The sequence below is a fragment of the Hyperolius riggenbachi genome, chromosome 1 (genome assembly GCF_040937935.1).
Source record: "Hyperolius riggenbachi isolate aHypRig1 chromosome 1, aHypRig1.pri, whole genome shotgun sequence".
NCBI lineage: Eukaryota > Metazoa > Chordata > Amphibia > Anura > Hyperoliidae > Hyperolius > Hyperolius riggenbachi.
In genome coordinates, this window is record NC_090646.1 from 513,541,283 (window position 1) to 513,560,541 (window position 19,259).

At 44.1% G+C, this 19,259-nt stretch overlaps 1 protein-coding gene across 4 annotated transcripts in view; it reads right to left on the reverse strand.

Moving 5' to 3' along the window:
• Positions 1-1,838: 1,838 nt before the first annotated feature.
• Positions 1,839-19,259, reverse strand: part of RFLNA (refilin A) — a 65,767-nt gene continuing 48,346 nt past the window's right edge. For 3 of the 4 annotated variants that reach the window (XM_068271604.1, XM_068271606.1, XM_068271605.1), the window contains exons 3-4: positions 3,993-4,102; positions 1,839-2,529 (exon numbers count right to left, since the gene is read on the reverse strand). In XM_068271604.1, coding sequence (XP_068127705.1) covers positions 2,196-2,529; positions 3,993-4,102 — 444 coding nt within the window. In that variant the 3' untranslated portion in view covers positions 1,839-2,195. Of the gene's footprint in view, positions 2,530-3,992; positions 4,103-19,192; positions 19,222-19,259 lie in introns of those variants that run through there. The other variant, XM_068271607.1, reaches the window with a different exon arrangement.

Genomic DNA, 19,259 nt, shown 5'->3' on the forward strand with positions numbered 1-19,259 from the left:
CTGCTGAGTTTTCGATGTAATCTGTAACACAGGAATTGTACAGGTCTGCACTAACCGCAGGATACATGCCCCATCGTAATACAATGCATCCATTAGTACAGAACAGGAGGAAATCTGTAATTTACTTTTTAGCTAATGGGAGATGCTGAGGATACAATTGAATGTGACTACAAAGGGCTATCATGACATCTTCCAATAATCATTCTTCATTTGGACATAACGTGCTTTGTTTTCTAACAAGTCTTGGTGGCTGTTCCATTGAGCAACCACCCATTGCACAGATCCCTCTTTAAAAGAGCTGACCACCCGACCTGCTTCTCATTAGACAATTAGAGCCCCAACAACAGACTTCTGCTGAGGGGAACCTCTGCTTCCTTGTTGCTCTGGCCTCTCCCGTGCTGGTTCCTCCAATGTGCTGGCTTTTCCACCAAAAGAGAAGAAGACCTGCCAGCAGAGTCTGACCATTACAATTTGTCTGACACTATAGATAGCAGATGATGGAAAACTGTAGAGAAATAAACTACCAATACACAGTAAGACCTTTTGTTGCAATTCGGACAGTTTTCATGATTCAAAACAAGCACTGCAAATCAGTTGTTTACAGCTTGGATTTTAGTCTCATGGTCCCCGATGAGCTAAATATTTCTCATGATCTCTCACTTCTCATATTTCCCGTGCTGTATAGAGACTACCCATTCAGCACCTAGCAGACAAAGAGGCTCTAAAAAGGCATCGGTAGACTTGGCAGAGTTTGTTGGTGACCGCTTATTTGGAGAATTTTTATTTGCTTCATGCTGAAATGGTTTATACACAGAAGTTGGGAATATGATAAGAAGTGAGAGAAGTTTAGTGCATTAAGGCCATGGCTTTCCAGGTAAACAGATTTCAGGGTTAACAATTTCAGAAATGCGCTATTGGAAATCTACGTCGTGTTTGATGATGTTAGTTTCAGACACAACATATTTTCATAGCAGCAGTCCCCCTGTGCCTGCAGCCCCTACTCACACCTCGGTGACTGCACTTACCCAAAGTGGTTAAAGCAGCCCACAGGTGAAATACTTTGGTCAGCCAAAACAGCTAACTATCTGCTACCTCCCAAAATCCTTTGCTTTAGTGTACAGATACAATTACATATCTACAGCAATGTCATCTGCCTGTGATTGCAAATCATCACTGCAATCATCAGAGTTCAACAGTTACCCAGAGCTTAGACTCCGGGTTATTAATTAATTCATGAATTTATTTTGTTTTAAAAGTAAAGGGCATCTCCACCCAAAACTAATATACCAGTTTTACTTAAATGATGGCAAGTTGAATTACTTCTTTTTCTCATTTCGGTTGATGTACAAACCAGCACAATGCTGTAACAACGTTGTCATGGTAATCTATGTGTAGAACCTTTAACGCCTAATTCTTATGACTTGCAAAATGCCTTAATTTTTTTGCTTTCTGTGCTACGTAATTGTTACCTAGCGTAAAAGAACAAAGCTACTTTTATGCATTAAAAACCCATGAGCAATAAATAGTTTTACATTATGCAAGTTAAACTATATTTGAACGTAACTGGGATGATGTAAAAATATAGTTGTGTAACTGCTTAATGTTAGAAATTAGATGTACGTTATCGTATGGTAAAATATTTGATACAATTTTTGGGAATCAACCCCATTGGCTCAACTGTGAAGCTATGACGTGCTAATTCAGCTGTATTTAGCTGAATATATATATATATATATATATATATATATATATATATATACATATATACATATCAATATACAGTATATATATATATATATATATATATATATATATATATATATATATATCAAACTCTCCAATGCCCTCCCAAAGCTGATTTATCAATTTTGGGTGGAGTCCTTGAATGTTTTTTTCCTCCAGCTCTTATACTTGATTAATGGATGGGTAAGAGTTTTTACAACAGATTTAAGTATTATGCTTAAAAATGATACTATATACAGTAGAGGACAGACCAAAACAGAAAACAAATACATTATTCACATGAAAGGTACTGGAGATTCCAGTGCAGTGAAGTAGTCTTTCAGCCATGGGCAGGAAGGTTTGGGTTATGTTAGGTTTGTGAGACTGAAACTTAGTTTGTAGATCCACCATCTCATATAGGAAAGGCCAAGTGCATTGGTAAGCATGTGTTTTTCTCTAAAGTGAGGACAGTCTTAGAGCGTGTCAGTGTATATAATACATGGACTGGTTTCCTCGCACAGTTCCAGCTGCACACTTGATGCAAACCATTTCTTGGCTCCTCCACAGTTATAGTTGAGGGTTGTTCTGTAAATGTTCTTGGCATGTTTGGGGAAGATGATTGTTGTGCTCTGAAACCTTAAAGGCTTGTTGCGGGGTTCAAAAAGCAGCTGAGATTTGTAATTCCTCCACGTGCAGTTTGGGGTGGAGATGATGGTCTCACTGTAGGAGGTGACGGTAGGAACTGGAGCGTATAAGACATGATCTCGGTAATGTTTCTCTGAATCATACTTGATCTCAGAATTGCACCTGGAAAGAGAAGCTTTATCAGAGATACATATAACCAATGACTGACACTGCAAGAAATGAGGTTATTACATATAGGTTCTAAAAGCAAGCAAGGGCTCTGTTTCTGACACAGGAGAGTAACAAGTCTTGGCTCTTCCTGTTCAGTAAGCCAGCACTTACTCAGTAAGGAGTCCTTGGAAAACATTACGGTACCTAACACTGCCTTTAGACCGTGCCCTAGTGGCTGCAGCTCTGGTGCTTTGAGTTCAGTCCTCCATGAGAAAAGCGCAAAATAAATGTTCTGTGACTTGTCTGTGTCTTTCTGGATAGAGGTAACCAAACAAATAGGCATTTATAAATGCATGTCACAATGCGCTGGAGTTCATTATCTATAAAGTAACCTACATACCTTTCATGTTTCCACTAGCCTAGATTTAGCGTGGAAATCGTTTTCTCAGTGCTTTTTGAAGGATGATGTTTCTACTGCTGTAATTGGTGAATTTTTAAAACGTGAAACAAAATTATTAATTAGGATATCCAGCTAAAACTATTGTCAGTGAGAAGGATTTTAACCTCTATTGAGTTTTTATCCCTGTATCTCCACTGGAAAGATTTCCAATCACTTTCTATGTCCCTATGGAGAATCTGGTAAAAAGCCACTGACAGTAATATATTCTTTGTAGGCAGAGGCATAACTACAAATCATAGTTTCCCCTCAGCAAGACTTTCATGCCCCCACCCAATTGTCCACACCCATTTCCACCTTCACTCCCACACTTATCTGCAAGGGTTCATTTAACAAGTGTAAAGCCAAAACAACACCTGAAGGATGCAGTGGACTTGTGTATTGGAGATTGTAAATGGTAATTTGCTGATCGCTTGATCTGTATGCTTGTTCAGGGTCTATGGCTAAAAGTATTGGAGGCAGAGGATCAACAGGACAGCCAGGCAATGTGCAGTTTAAAAGGAAATAAATGGCAGCCTCCATATTCCTCTCACTTCAGGTGTCCTTTAACTACTTTGGGACGGCAGACTCTGGCCCCAGAACCAGAGCCTTTTTTTCAAATGAGTACTTACTGATCACTGTGATTGGCTCATGGTGATCAGGAGGTCAGGAGTCAATGAAAACGGCTCCGATTTATGGAACTCAGGTGTCTTTAGGCGGAGATACATGCCCAGGAGCCGCCGGCGTTAAAATTTGCGCTCCAACAGGCTTAGGCAGCCACAAGTGTGGCATAGTTTTAAATTATACCCAGCCACAGTGACCTTTCCCAGATAGTGCAGCTTGAAGCAGTGCCTCTGCTGCACATTCTCCTTACATCTATCTTCTAGTGAAGAAATGTTATCAGGATATCAACACATCTAAACACTGACAGCTGACTTCATTGTGTGGGAAAAGTAACAGGGAACACAACAGCTAACTAGACATATTGGAGTGATGGAACCTGCTGCACCAGACAGCCAGCTGACAAGTCCAGATTTACCTGATTTCTTGCACTGGCTCTGGATTCACCTCAATACTCTCTCCGAACACCACGGGCTGCATCCTTGGACGCACCTCTGGCATGGAGTTGTTGAGAAGCAGGTATGGAATCTGTGGGAGGAAACACATAAGTATATATCAGCTTGGCCTGGCACAATCTGGGGATAAAAATAAAGGAAGGTGCAATAAATGAACATTTGTCATTAAATATTAAATAATAAATGAACTAACAAAAGATTATCTCACTCATCATTCACTTAATGTAGACAAACACAGACAGTTTTCCAAATAGCCTTTAAAAGACAGGAATTACTCTATTAATAGTCTATAATACATTGTATGGAATAAAGATAATATATCTCTGTAATCTGATTAATTCTGACTGCAGGTCTTATCAACATAATTTTTCTTGCTAGTTCTGATCAATGTTCTGATCTTGCTAAATAACCTTGTCTCCATAGTCCATTTTACACACTCCAATGAGTTCTAGGTCACCATGAGCTTGCTGGTTAGTCTGTATCATTTTACATACATTTTTGTGTCATGAGATATTTTAACAGGCACAACTACTAAGAACCATAAAAATAAAATTCCAGTCCACAGATAGGAAGTTAACTTGAAAACAACAGTCCAACGTAAAAGTAAATAAAGAGTGACCCCAAAAAGTCAGCAGAAAATGGCAAATCAGATTGCAAACAAGTCAAAACCAAGCCATGTGGGCACATATTATAATATCGCTGCGCACTATGTCACAGCATGCCGCAGACTGAGAGGAGCATAACGGAACTGTAAACCTAAAAATGTCCACAGACTGCTTAGCCATTGTTCCCCTACCCCACCCCCCTTCCATGTCCCCTATTTCCCCTTGCTTTGGCAATACCTGTAATGAATCTTGGTCATGCCAATAAAGCTATCTTTGATTTAAAATATCCAAATGTGCAACTACGTCCAGGCTTTTGTCACAAAAAGCCAGCAATGTGGGGTGTCCCTATGCCACCCTGAGTAAGAAGTCCCAGTGGTGAGAAACATTGTAATTTTCTTTGTGATGTATTGAAACGTTATCTACTTTTGCCTTGGAGTGCTGGCCTCTTTGTATCTTCTATTTGTTGTGCCTCATGCAGCATTGCACACCTATAAAGGCCCATACCCATTACACCATTTTCCCAACATTTTTTCTGACTGGTGATATTTCAAGCAACGAGCGATTTTTTTTTCATCGATCTCGCAACGTTGGTACAGGAGTGCGATCATGTGAACGATGTTCAGCAATGCGCGATCGTCACGCTGGCTTAGACCTTTAACTCCACACAAAGTACCGCGAACGCTTGACTTCCCATTCGTGCCCATCATGTGCCGTCGTGTGACATAACCTGTACCCACAGGCCGGAAGATGTATTGTGGAACGCTCGTCATTGGGATGTCACTAGATCCATCTTCCTCCATCAGATGGTGAGAATGAGTGTGGATTTTGGGGTCTGGCAGCGTTAAAGGGGGCTGCATTTTCTCTGGCCTGAGGCACCAGCAGGCAAAAGTGTGTGTGTGCATATATATATATATATATTTTTCATGACTATGAACATTGTAGATTCACACTGAAGGCATCCAAACTGTGAATTAACACATGTGGAAGTATAGTACATAACCAAAAAGTGTGAAACAACTGAAAATATGTCATATTCTAGCTTCCTCAAAGTAGCCACCTTTTGCTTTGATTACTGCTTTGCACACTCTTGGCATTCTCTTGATGAGCTTCAAGAGGTAGTCACCTGAAATGGTCTTCCAACAGTCTTGAAGGCGTTCCCAGATATGCTTAGCACTTGTTGGCCCTTTTGCCTTCACTCTGCGGTCCAGCTCACCACAAACCATCTCGATTGGATTCAGGTCTGGTGACTGTGGAGGCCAGGTCATCTGGCGCAGCACCCCATCAGTCTCCTTCCTGGTCAAATAGCCCTTACACAGCCTGGAGGTGTGTTTGGGGTCATTGTCCTGTTGAAAAATAAATGATGGTCCAACTAAACGCAAACCGGATGGAATAGCATGCTGCTGCAAGATGCTGTGGTAGCCATGCTGGTTTGGCATGCCTTCAATTTTGAATAAATCCCCAACAGTGTCACCAGCAAAGCACCCCCACAGCATCAAACCTCCTCCTCCATGCTTCACGGTGGGAACCAGGCATGTAGAGACCATCCGTTCACCTTTTCTGCATCGCACAAGGACACAGTGGTTGGAACCAAAAATCTCAAATTTGGACTCATCAGACCAAAGCACAGATTTCCACTGGTCTAATGTCCATTCCTTGTGTTCTTTAGCCCAAACAAGTCTCTTCTGCTTGTTGCCTGTCCTTAGTAGTGTTGGGCGAACATCTAGATGTTCGGGTTCGGGCCGAACAGGCCGAACATGGCCGCGATGTTCGGGTGTTCGACCCGAACTCCGAACATAATGGAAGTCAATGGGGACCCGAACTTTTGTGCTTTGTAAAGCCTCCTTACATGCTACATACCCCAAATTTACAGGGTATGTGCACCTTGGGAGTGGGTACAAGAGGGAAAAAAATTTAGCAAAAAGAGCTTATAGTTTTTGAGAAAATTGATTGTAAAGTTTCAAAGGAAAAATTGTCTTTTAAATGCTGAAAATGTCATGTTTCTTTGCACAGGTAACATGGTTTTTACCGCCAGGCAGTCATAAATGTAATAAAGAGAAGAGGTTCCATAAACAGGGACCGGTAACGCTAACCCAGCAGCAGCAGCAGCACACGTGATGGAACAGGAGGAGGCGCAGGAGGAGAAGGCCACGCTTTTTGAGACACAACAACCCAGGCCTTGCATGAGGACAAGAAGCGTGCGGATAGCATGCTTTTTACCGCCATGCAGTCATAAATGTAATAAAGATAAGAGGTTCAATAAACAGGGACCGGTAACGCTAACCCAGCAGCAGCAGCAGCACACGTGATGGAACAGGAGGAGGCGCAGGAGGAGAAGGCCACGCTTTTTGAGACACAACAACCCAGGCCTTGCATGAGGACAAGAAGCGTGCGGATATAGCAGCAATGCTTTTTGCCGCCATGCAGTCATAAATGTAATAAAGAGAAGAGGCTCAATAAACAGGGACCGGTAACGCTAACCCAGCAGCAGCAGCAGCACAGAGCACACGTGACGGAACAGGAGGAGGCGCAGGAGGAGAAGGCCACGCTTTGAGACACAACAACCCAGGCCTTGCATGAGGACAAGAAGCGTGCAGATAGCATGCTTTTTACCGCCATGCAGTCATAAATGTAATAAAGATAAGAGGTTCAATAAACAGGGACCGGTAACGCTAACCCAGCAGCAGCAGCAGCAGCACAGAGCACACATGATGGAACAGGAGGAGGCGCAGGAGGAGAAGGCTACGCTTTGAGACACAACAACCCAGGCCTTGCATGAGGACAAGAAGCGTGCGGATATAGCAATGCTTTTTGCCGCCATGCAGTCATAAATGTAATACAGATGAGAGGTTCAATAAACAGGGACCGGTAACGCTAACCCAGCAGCAGCAGCAGCACAGAGCACACGTGATGGAACAGGAGGAGGCGCAGGAGGAGAAGGCCACGCTTTTTGAGACGCAACCCAGGCCTTGCATGAGGACAAAAAGCGTGCGGATATAGCAATGCTTTTTGCCGCCATGCAGTCATAAATGTAATACAGATGAGAGGTTCCATAAACAGGGACCGGAAACGCTAACCCAGCAGCAGCAGCACACGTGATGGAACAGGAGCAGGCGCAGGAGGAGAAGGCCATGCTTTTTGAGACACAACAACCCAGGCCTTGCATGAGGACAAAAAGCGTGCGGATATAGCAGCAATGCTTTTTGCCGCCATGCAGTCATAAATGTAATACAGATGAGAGGTTCAATAAACAGGGACCGGAAACGCTAAACCATCCCAGATGTTCATTGGTCATGTTACTTGGTTGGGGTCCTGGAGTGTTGCGTAGTCATTTCCAATCCAGGATTGATTCATTTTAATTTGAGTCAGACGGTCTGCATTTTCTGTGGAGAGGCGGATACGTGAACCTTGCAGGCAACGGCATTCTTCAAGCTTCGGGTTATTTTGCTGACCACGTGCTCATGCAACTCAGGCACTGCAGAGCGCGCAAAGTGGTAGCGGCTGGGAACCACGTAACGTGGGATGGCCACTGACATCATGCCCTTGAAGCTGTTTGTCTCCACCACTCGATATGGCAGCATTTCGCAGGCCAGAAGCTTGGCTATGCTGGCTCTTACTGCCACGGCCCGGGGGTCATTTGCTGGCAATTTCCTCTTGCGCTCAAACATCTCCGAGACAGACAACTGAACCGTAGGGCTGCACAACGAAGGGCTGTTGGTTGTTGTGTTTGATGAACACTGGGAGACCTCAAGAGCACTACTCCGGAAAGTGACAGTGTCAGCGTCATCTGATTTTTTGGAATGTTTTGAACCACGCAATGGCTGGGCTACTGCTGCTGCTGAGGCGGGTCTGGTGGTGAGTCTGGTGAACCCAAGGGAGGCAGTGTTGCTGGTGGTACCCTGTCCTGCCGCGTTTGCCCACAGAGTGGGATGTTTGGATAGCATGTGGCGGCTCATGCTGGTGGTGGAGAGGTTGTTAATACTTTTCCCCCTGCTCAGGCGGGTCTTGCACACCTTGCAAATCGCCATGGTAACATCCTCAGTGCAGTCTTCAAAGAAAGCCCAGAATTTGGAGCACCTGCCTTGCTGGCGATTTCTGTTTGCGCCTCTTTTGCCTCTCACTTGAACTTCCACGCTTGTGGTGCCTGAAATTGCGCGCCGCCTACCTTGTGGCACAAGGCGAACTCGTGCAGCAGTGGGTTCTTCAACAGACTCATCTGTGCTGCTGCTACGACGGCGATGTTCTCGTTCACAAACAAAATCTGGGTCTATGTCCACATTGTCCATACCCTCCTCTTCCATCTCCTCAAACTCGTCATATGTCATTGTGGGGGGCCGCCGCCGTGGAGTACAGCTCCCCAGCACAACCGTCAGGGGAAACACCTCTTCCCTTGCCCCTCCCTCTTTCACCGGATTTCTTCCTCATTTCACTTATCCTTACAGTACACGCTGACTGGCAGCAGTACAGTGGCAGTACAGAAATGCTATACAGTGGTGGGTGAGCGGTGTACCACTATTGCCAGCAGCGACACAGAGCACAATGCTATACAGTGGCGGGTGAGCGGTGTACTACTGTTCCCAGCAGACAAAGAGTGGCAGTAAACACAATGCTATATAGTGTGGCTGAGCCGTGTACACAGAGTGGCAGTAAACACAATGCTATATAGTCTGCTATATAGTCACCCCGAACGGGGTGATGTTCTGCAGCACCCGAACAGTGGCGAACACTGTTCGCCCAACACTACTGGGAACGCAGATTTTAGTACCTAAACACACGATACAACATGTTTTCCGGGGTCGGACTCTGAGGCACATACAGATGGTCCCGATCATCATCCTCATCATACAACTCTTCTCCTGAGTCTGACCCACCCACCACCTCTGCCACCCCAACATCCCCAGACACAGTCACAGACCCCTCATCGTCCTCAACATTAACTTGGGATGCTGGCCTGAGCCCGACCTCCTCCTCCACATCAGGCCCCATCATCCCCTCAATGGCAGCCCTCATTAATCGCTCTGGCGCCGGACCGATGGACACAACGTTCTCCTCCGGGGAGGGCTGCTGCTGACCACTGGCTGCTGGGGTGGATGTTATAGCTTGCGTGGGGCGTTGGCTGTTGCTGTTGTTGGGAGTGCTGCTCACAGCGGAGGTCTCTGAGGAACTCATGGTGAGCTCATATAGTGGTTGACGGTGAGTGGAGTATTACTGATCCCAGCAATATACACACTGACTGGCAGAGTACGCAATGCTATATAGTCTGGCTGAGCCGTGTACACAGAGTGGCAGTGAACAATGCTATATAGTCTGGCTGAGCGGTGTACACAGAGTGGCAGTACACACAATGCTATATAGTCTGGCTGAGCCATGTACACAGAGTGGCAGTAAACAATGGTATATAGTCTGGCTGAGCGGTGTACACAGAGTGTCAGTAAACAATGGTATATAGTCTGGCTGAGCGGTGTACACAGAGTGTCAGTAAACAATGGTATATAGTCTGGCTGAGCGGTGTACACAGAGTGTCAGTAAACAATGGTATATAGTCTGGCTGAGCGGTGTACACCGAGTGTCAGTAAACAATGGTATATAGTCTGGCTGAGCGGTGTACACAGAGTGTCAGTAAACAATGGTATATAGTCTGGCTGAGCGGTGTACACAGAGTGTCAGTAAACAATGGTATATAGTCTGGCTGAGCGGTGTACACAGAGTGTCAGTAAACAATGGTATATAGTCTGGCTGAGCGGTGTACACAGAGTGTCAGTAAACAATGGTATATAGTCTGGCTGAGCGGTGTACACAGAGTGTCAGTAAACAATGGTATATAGTCTGGCTGAGCGGTGTACACCGAGTGTCAGTAAACAATGGTATATAGTCTGGCTGAGCGGTGTACACAGAGTGTCAGTAAACAATGGTATATAGTCTGGCTGAGCGGTGTACACAGAGTGTCAGTAAACAATGGTATATAGTCTGGCTGAGCGGTGTACACAGAGTGTCAGTAAACAATGGTATATAGTCTGGCTGAGCGGTGTACACAGAGTGTCAGTAAACAATGGTATATAGTCTGGCTGAGCGGTGTACACAGAGTGTCAGTAAACAATGGTATATAGTCTGGCTGAGCGGTGTACACAGAGTGGCAGTACACACAATGCTATATAGTCTGGCTGAGCGGTGTACACAGAGTGGCAGTACACACAATGCTATAGAGTCTGGCTGAGCGGTGTACACAGAGTGGCAGTACACACAATGCTATGTAGTCTGGCTGAGCGGTGTACACAGAGTGGCAGTAAACACAATGCTATATATAGCGTGGCTGAGCGAGGTGCACAGTGGCAGTACACACAATGCTATATAGTCAGGCTGAGCCGTGTACACAGAGTGGCAGTACACACAATGCTATATAGTGTGGCTGAGCGAGCGGTGTACTACTATTCCCAGCAGACACAGAACAGTAAACACAATGCTATATAGTGTGGGTGAGCGAGCGGTGTACCACTATTCCCAGCAGACACAGAACAGTAAACAGAATGCTATATAGTGTGGCTGAACGAGCGGTGTACCACTATTCCCAGCAGACACAGAACAGTAAACAGAATGCTATATAGTGTGGCTGAGCGAGCGGTGTACCACTATTCCCAGCAGACACAGAACAGTGAACAGAATGCTATATAGTGTGGCTGAGCGAGCGGTGTACTACTATTCCCAGCAGACACAGAACAGTAAACAGAATGCTATATAGTGTGGCTGAGCGAGGTACACAGAGTGGCAGTAAACAGAATGCTATATAGTGTGGCTGAGCGAGCGGTGTACTACTGTTCCCAGCAGCGACACACAATGACTGGGGGGGACCCTGGCTAGCGTGGCTGGAGAGCGAACTACCCTGCCTGCCTACCCAAAGCTAAACCCACAGAGAAATGGCGGAGATATGACGTGGTTCGGGTATTTATTTACCCGAACCACGTGACCGTTCGGCCAATCAGAGCGCGTTCGGGCCCGAACCACGTGACCCGTTCGGCCAATCACAGCGCTAGCCGAACGTTCGGGGAACGTTCGGCCATGCGCTCTTAGTTCGGCCATGTGGCCGAACGGTTTGGCCGAGCACCGTCAGGTGTTCGGCCGAACTCGAACATCACCCGAACAGGGTGATGTTCTGCAGAACCCGAACAGTGGCGAACACTGTTCGCCCATCACTAGTCCTTAGCAGTGGTTTCCTAGCAGATATTCTACCATGAAGTCTCCTCTTAACAGTTGTTCTAGAGATGTGTCTGCTGCTAGAACTCTGTGTGGCATTTAACAGGTTTCTAATCTGAGCTGCTTATTAACCTGCGATTTCTGAGGCTGGTGACTCAGATGAACTTATCCTCTGCAGCAGAGGTGACTCTTGGTCTTCCTTTCCTGGGGCGGTCCGCATGTGAGCCAGTTTCCTTGTAGCGTTTTATGGTTTTTGAGACTGCACTTAGGGACACTTTCAAAGTTTTCCCAATTTTTCTGACTGACTGACCTTCATTTCTTAAAGAAAACCTGTAACATCAAAAAGTCCCCTGGGGGGTACTCAACTCGGGAGGGGGAAGCCTCAGGGTCCCAATGAGGCTTCCGACGCCATCCTCTGTCCCTCGGGGGTCTTGCTGCAGCCCTCCGAACAGCAGGGATGTAAATATTTACCTTCCCGGCTCCTGCGCAGGAGCTATGGGCGCTGTCGGCTTCAAAGTAGGCACAAATAAACGATCGTCGTCGGGTCTGCTCTACTGCGCAGGCGCAAGTCTCCGGCGCCTGCGCAGTAGAGCGGACCCGACTGAGATCAGGTATTTCCGCCTACTTCGAAACCGAAAGCCGCAACAGCGCCCTCGCTGGAGCTTGCAAAGGTAAATATTGAACAGGCTGTCGGGCGGCTGTTCGGAGGGCTGCAGCGAGACCCCCGTGGGACAGAGGACAGCATGGGAAGCTTAATTGGGACCCTGAGGCTTCCCCCTCACGAGGTGAGTACCCCCCAGGGGAACTTTTTGATCTTACAGAGTCTCTTTAAAGTAATGATGGCCACTCGTTTTTCTTTACTTAGCAGCTTTTTTTCTTGCCATAATACAAATTCTAACAGTCTATTCAGACTATCAGCTGTGTATCCACCTGACTTCTCCACAACGCAACTGATGGTCCCAAACCCATTTATAAGGCAAGAAATCCCTCTTATTAAACCTGAGAGGGCACACCTGTGAGGTAAAAACCATTTCAGGTGACTACCTCTTGAAGCTCATCAAGAGAATGCCAAGAGTGTGCAAAGCAGTAATCAAAGCAAAAGGTGGCTAATTTGGAGAACCTAGAATATGACACATTTTCATTTGTTTCACACTTTTTGGTTATGTACTATACTTCCACCTGTGTTAATTCATAGTTTGGATGCCTTGACTGAATGTACAATGTTCATAGTCATGAAAATAAAGAAAACCCTTTGAATGAGAAGGTGTGTCCAAACTTTTGGTCTCTACTGTATGTATATATATATAAAAATATCTATATCTATATCTATATCTATATCTATATATATGTATATATATATATATATATATATATATATATATCCTCCCTCCATATTTCAGTGGGTTAAATCCCGTCAGAGTCAGGGCAAGCAGTAGCAGCTTAGTTTAATGACAGATGCTGCTCTAAATGACTGTGAGCACAAATTCCAGGCTAACTTCTTATTTCAGGGTGACAGCTTGAGTTATAGTTTGCTGTTCTGCAGCCAAAATTGGTGCCAAAAGATTTATAACAAAACTAAACTCACACACAATAATGGCTCATGCTCGCTGCAGGAAGGATGATGTTTTACTTCATTTTTAACTGCTTCACTGCTGCCCTACTTTGGATCTCTGAATTAATTTACAGCTTTTACCATACCGCAGCAGTGACACCTATAGCTGGTTAATCCTTCACATCTCGTTAGGAACCTACTATTGAGGTAAACCCTGCACACAATACGGTGTATGAGGAGGTGCCGCTGTGTAATATACACGACACTTATGGGAATATTTTATAAGAATGCAGAGTTAAGGACCATTGTTGACTTTGGCACTAATCTGATTCTAGCAGTACATGTTTAAAATGAACAGGATTATAATACTAGCTGCTGTTGTCGGTACCCCCAAATACAGGTTAACCATTAAAGGTATGGTTTAGCAGTATTCATAACCATCAAATATTATCCATTTAGCAGTTCATTATATATAATTCTATGGTTTAAATAATGCAGGGTCTTATGCACATTAAAGAAGGTCTCTATAAGAATTGAAAGGTAACTTGTTGGGAACAAATATGAAAATAGGATATTTGAATGCTGTCGGTAAATGGAAAATTTGGCCACTGCCATTGGCACTAATGTTATGGAGGTTAAGGTTGGGCAGCAGAAAGGAGGTTTGCATGGAGGCGGGGGGGGGGGGGGGGGGTGAATGGTTAAGGTTAGGCATCAGAAAGAGAGTTTGCATTGGGGTGGCAGTTAAGGTTAGGCATCAGGATGAGAGTTTGCTCTGGGGTGGCAGTTAAGGGTAGGCGTCAGGAAGAAGGGCTTAGAAGGGTCTTAAAGAGTCACTGTAACTAGGAAAACTTCCCCTGGGGGTACTCACCTCGGTATGGGGAAGCCTCAGGATCCTAATAAGGCTTCTCCCGTCCTCCTCTTCCCACGGGCGTCTGCGTCTCGCTACAGCCCTTCAAAGCCGGCCTAACAAATCCGTCAGCCTGTTCAATATTTATCTTTCCAGGCTCCAGCGGGGGCGCTGTTTCGGCTTTCGGCTCCGAAGTAGATGGAAATACCCGATCTCAGTCTGGTCCGTTCTACGGCGCAGGCGCCGGAGACTTGCGCCTGCGCCGTAGAATGGACCCAACTGAGATCAGGTATTTCCGCCTACTTTGGAGCGCAGTGCCGCTACTACGCCTGCGCTGGAGCCAGGAAGGTAAATATTTAAATCGCCCAGGTGAGTATCCCCCAGGGGCCGTTTTTCTCAGTACAGGTTTTCTTTAACTGACATCCAAGGTGACATGTGACACAATGAGATAGACATGTGTATGTACAGTGCCAAACACACAAATAACTACGGTATGCTGTGTTCCTTTTTTTTCTTTCTCTGCCTAAAAAAAAGTTAAACATCAGGTATGCATGTGACAGTTTCTGTCCGGGTCAGGACTGGGTCAGACTATAGCATAACCCTCACTGATAAGTAATTACAGCCATAAACCACTTTCCAGTCAGTAAATTGCTTCTGAGAGCAGGAAAGGGTCAATAATTCGTAGATTTGAGCTCTGGCATACTTCAATAAAGGTGTCATTGAGCAGAGACAATGAAAAGTAAAAACCTAAAAACTAGATTTCAATATAAAATAAAACTGTGGGAGATCTAAAAAAAAGTAATTTTTAGGAGACTGAGGATAGATACAATTGTTTTTCTCATTAGTTTATTTTTTACCTCGTATGTCCTTTAAGGTTTAGCATTGGGGGTGAGAGGGTTCTGTGTGAGAGTAGGGTTATGTTTAGCTATAGTAAAGTATTGATATTTACTGATATTTTACTGACAAAGATTAAATAGTCAAATATTCGTATTTTACCAATATTCTGGTATCTGGTGATATCTGCTATATCCTGACACTTCCTGGCACCTTTATTTCACGTACACAAAAATACTATACTTACAGGTACCTCTTCCTTAAGGGGAACCTAAACTAAAAAAAAAAAAGAGTTTCACTTACCTGGGGCTTCTACCAGCCCCATGCAGCCATCCTGTGCCCTCGCAGTCACTCACGGATCCTCTGGTCCCCCACTACTAGCTAGGTTTGTTTTTGCCGACTCTAAGTAGGCAGGCCACCACGCGTATCACTGCAAGCGTTCCCAAAAGTACAGGATGCTATTCCAGGTATTGCAGGCGGCAACACGTATCTTTGTACACGTTGCACCTGCAACGCGTACAAAGATAGGGGCGGGGCTAAGCATATTAGTTGGCGTGCTCTGCCGCAGGGTAATGTGAAAGGCGACATTGTGCAGTGTGATTGTCCACCCCAGGCTCCTGCCGTAGGACGATCACACCACGACAAGTGTGAAAGTAGCCTCACTGTTATAAGTTCTACTGAGTACATACAGCTAGAAAAAAAATATTTGTGTTTCTGTCATTTCAGGCTGCTAAGCAACAAAATGTGACTATTATCTATACCCAATCTATTTAGATATGAAAACTTACCTGGATAAATGCCCAGAGGGTCATTGCAAGCTACAGAAGAGCCTTAAGCTGCCACATAAGAATTTCCATTACAGTCAACGCATCAGTTTCCTCTGACAGCAGTGGCTCACTTTCACACCCCTGTTTTCATAAGGCATGTATGTGTTTTATCTTTAACATTTAGTACTACAACATACTTGTGCTGCTGGTTTAATTATAAAAAAAAAAAGTTGAGCTCCTTATTCTTTGCGGTTGGAAAAAAGCCTGAAGCCCAGACACTTCCCACGTCTGCAGAGCTCTGAAATTAGAAGCAGGCAGACATGTTTTAGCATTGCTGTGTTCTCAAAGCAGCACACATCAATGGCCTCCAGCCTATCTTGCAAAACATCCTTACAGATGAACGCAGTGTTTCATGTTGACTTGGCTTCCCCAGAAGGAAATGCCGCTAGCTCTGTTTGTCAGAGAGATGTGTGCTGCAGCAATATGCATACACATGTGTGACGGCCCCAGTCACTACTGGAATGGCCTGAAATTTTATGGCAGCGTGAATCATGAATATAGACACTGGCAAAAAAAAAAGACAATGACGAAAACAAGGGCGAAGGGCAGAGATCCCCATAAAACTGTACAAATGTTGTAAGTACAGATTAGTAAAGACAATGAACAATCCCTGGACAGACTAGTTGGGTTGTAAGGGTTACTGCTAGTTGTGTATAGCTCTTTTAACCGTAAGGCTATATTCAGACTGATGTTTGGTTTATATGCCAAAACATTATTAAAGCGGTATAAAACCCGGACATAATATTCAATAAAAACATGTTTTCCTACTTTTTATATGCCATTCGGTTATCATATTTGCTTTTGTGCATAGGTATTATTATTCATTTAGAAATTACAAGTTCTCAAAGTACACTTTTTTTGCTCTGAGAGCTGACTTTGCATTTTATTCATAACTGGTTTATTCATCTTGTAATGTACGCAGAAATGCTCTCTGAGTGTCTGTCTGTGTTCTGGAGTGTCTGCCGTGCCAGGAAGTGTTTACTTAATTGTATCAAGTGAGGAATGTAAACACAAGATAACATTATCTCCAGTTTGGATGCGTCCAGCTTTCCAGGCAGGGAACTTGTAAGTCCTGTGTTTAACCCTTTGAATGCTGTTCTACTAAAAAACAATGGTGGTAGTATATACTATGCTGTAAATAATCTTTTAGAGCAAAGAAGAAATGCTGGGTTTCAATCCGCTTTAACATTTGGTGGCATTTAAATTAGCATTTTATTATGTTTTTCTAGCATTTGCAGCAACAACATTTAGAACATCTCAGCTCCATAGAGGTAGGGTGAATTATGTCATGGAAAAAGCTTCATGCCAATAAAGCGTTCTAATATGTAGGAGCAGCATGACAAAAGGCTATGGTTCCAGACTGTGTGATGTGGACTCTGGAGATTATCATTAGACTCTGTAGATCTGAAGTTGTGGGAGGTAAGACACAGCTACAACAAATCGTTCAGACAGAAAGGGCCTAAACTGTGCAAGGATTTGAATATCTGTACAAAAATCTTGAAGAGAATTCTACATTTTATGGTAAACTATTGGAGTGAGTATAGAGCCTGTATTATAGCACTGGTGCGGTTAGTTTGTTAACAGCCTAGTAATGGTGTTCAGTACTAACTATAGGCAGTGCAGGTCTAGATTTGAAAGGCATTACAATAGGCCGCTGTGATGTTAATAAAGTGTAAAATAGGACTGGAAGATCTTGAGGGGATAACGTGTTTCATGTTGGCAATGCTCCTTGGATGAAAGATTCCATAACAGCACGTTTTGCACGTGCAGTTGATAGCCATTGAAAAGCCTCTCAAACTTTGACAACTGTTTGCTGCTGCCTGGTAACTGCTCACTGCTGTCAAGTAACTGCTTGCTAAGCACACATTTAAAATGTCTGTGGAAATGAGCCCTAAAATCATAAGTTTAATCCCTCTAATTAATCTACTCAAGCTGTGCACATGGTCAGATCTATTAAGAAGTGAGTGCCTTAAAGTGGCCTACATGGTACAATTTTTCAATTAGATAATTTAGTTCGATTATTCCGTTAGATTGAATATAAAGATTTTTCCAGTATGTCTGATTAGATTTTTCTCAAAAAAACGGGATAATCGTACGAATTCCTTGATCGAAAAAAATAAATATTTTCAACTTTCATTTGATTCGATCATTTAGATCAAATAAACGAGAAAATCAAACGTTTTTATTGTATTGTGTATGGGCACCATCAGGCTTCATTTCCACAAGCAGTTGTTAGGCAGTTAAAAGCCTCTCAAACTCTCACAACTGCTTGCTGCTGCCTGGCAACAGCTTGCTGCTGCCTGGTAACTGCTCACTGCCACCTGGTAACTGCTCACTGCTGCCTGGTAACTGCTCACTGAGCACACAGTTCAACTGCTTGTGGAAATGGGCACTTACCTTCAGTGGTGATGAGGGCAGTATTGCTACCAGATTTTTCATGCACTGCTGTATCTCCGCTAAATAGGAGCTCATAGTTGGAATAGGCATTGTTACACAAGATATGAAGCATAAATATACTGTAGCTGGGAGTCCTCAGCATAGCAGTGGAATGCCAGGCTGTGTTAGGCCTCTTTTCCATGGGCAGTTGATAGGCAGTGAAATGCCTCTTAAACGCTCACAACTGCTTGCTACTGCCTGGTAACTGCTCACTGCTCAATTATATACAAAACAATCCACAAGGGTTTTTTTAGGGAACAGCATCAGGCTGCATTTCCACTTGTGCGGTGCGAATCGCCGCGGTAAAAATTCGCATGCGGATGCGAATTTCGCATGCGGGTCTATACGAATTTTCATGCGAATTCGCATGCGAATTCGCATGGATGACGATGTATGCGAATTTAACCATGGCAGTGCTGGTGTGCTTTTCCATTGTTTCTATGCGAATTCGCATGAAAATTTGCATGCCCAAACCTCATGCGAATTTCCTATTAAATACATTGTATGCGATTCGCATAGCGGTATGCGATATGCGAATTCTGATGGCTCTGCCATGCGAATTTTTTCTGCACAGAAAAACGCAAAGGAATCCTGACAAGTGGAAACAGTCCCATTCACTTGTATTGCTATGCGAATTTTCATGCGAAAAATGCATGCGAGTTCGCTATAGTGGAAATGAGCCCTAAGTCTTTTATTCTTCAAAAGTGTCAAAAGAAGCTTGATTGCAGTCATATAAATAGGGTATCCAATACCTTATTTATATGACTGCAATCAAGCTTCTTTTGACACTTTTGAAGAATTAAAGACTGATGCTGTTCCCTAAAAAAAACCCTTGTGGATTGTTTTGTATATAATTGCATGTAGACTGATTGTATACCTTTTTATCTGTTCTTTATAATACTTGCTCACTGCTGCTTGGTAACTACTCACTGCTGCCTGGTAAC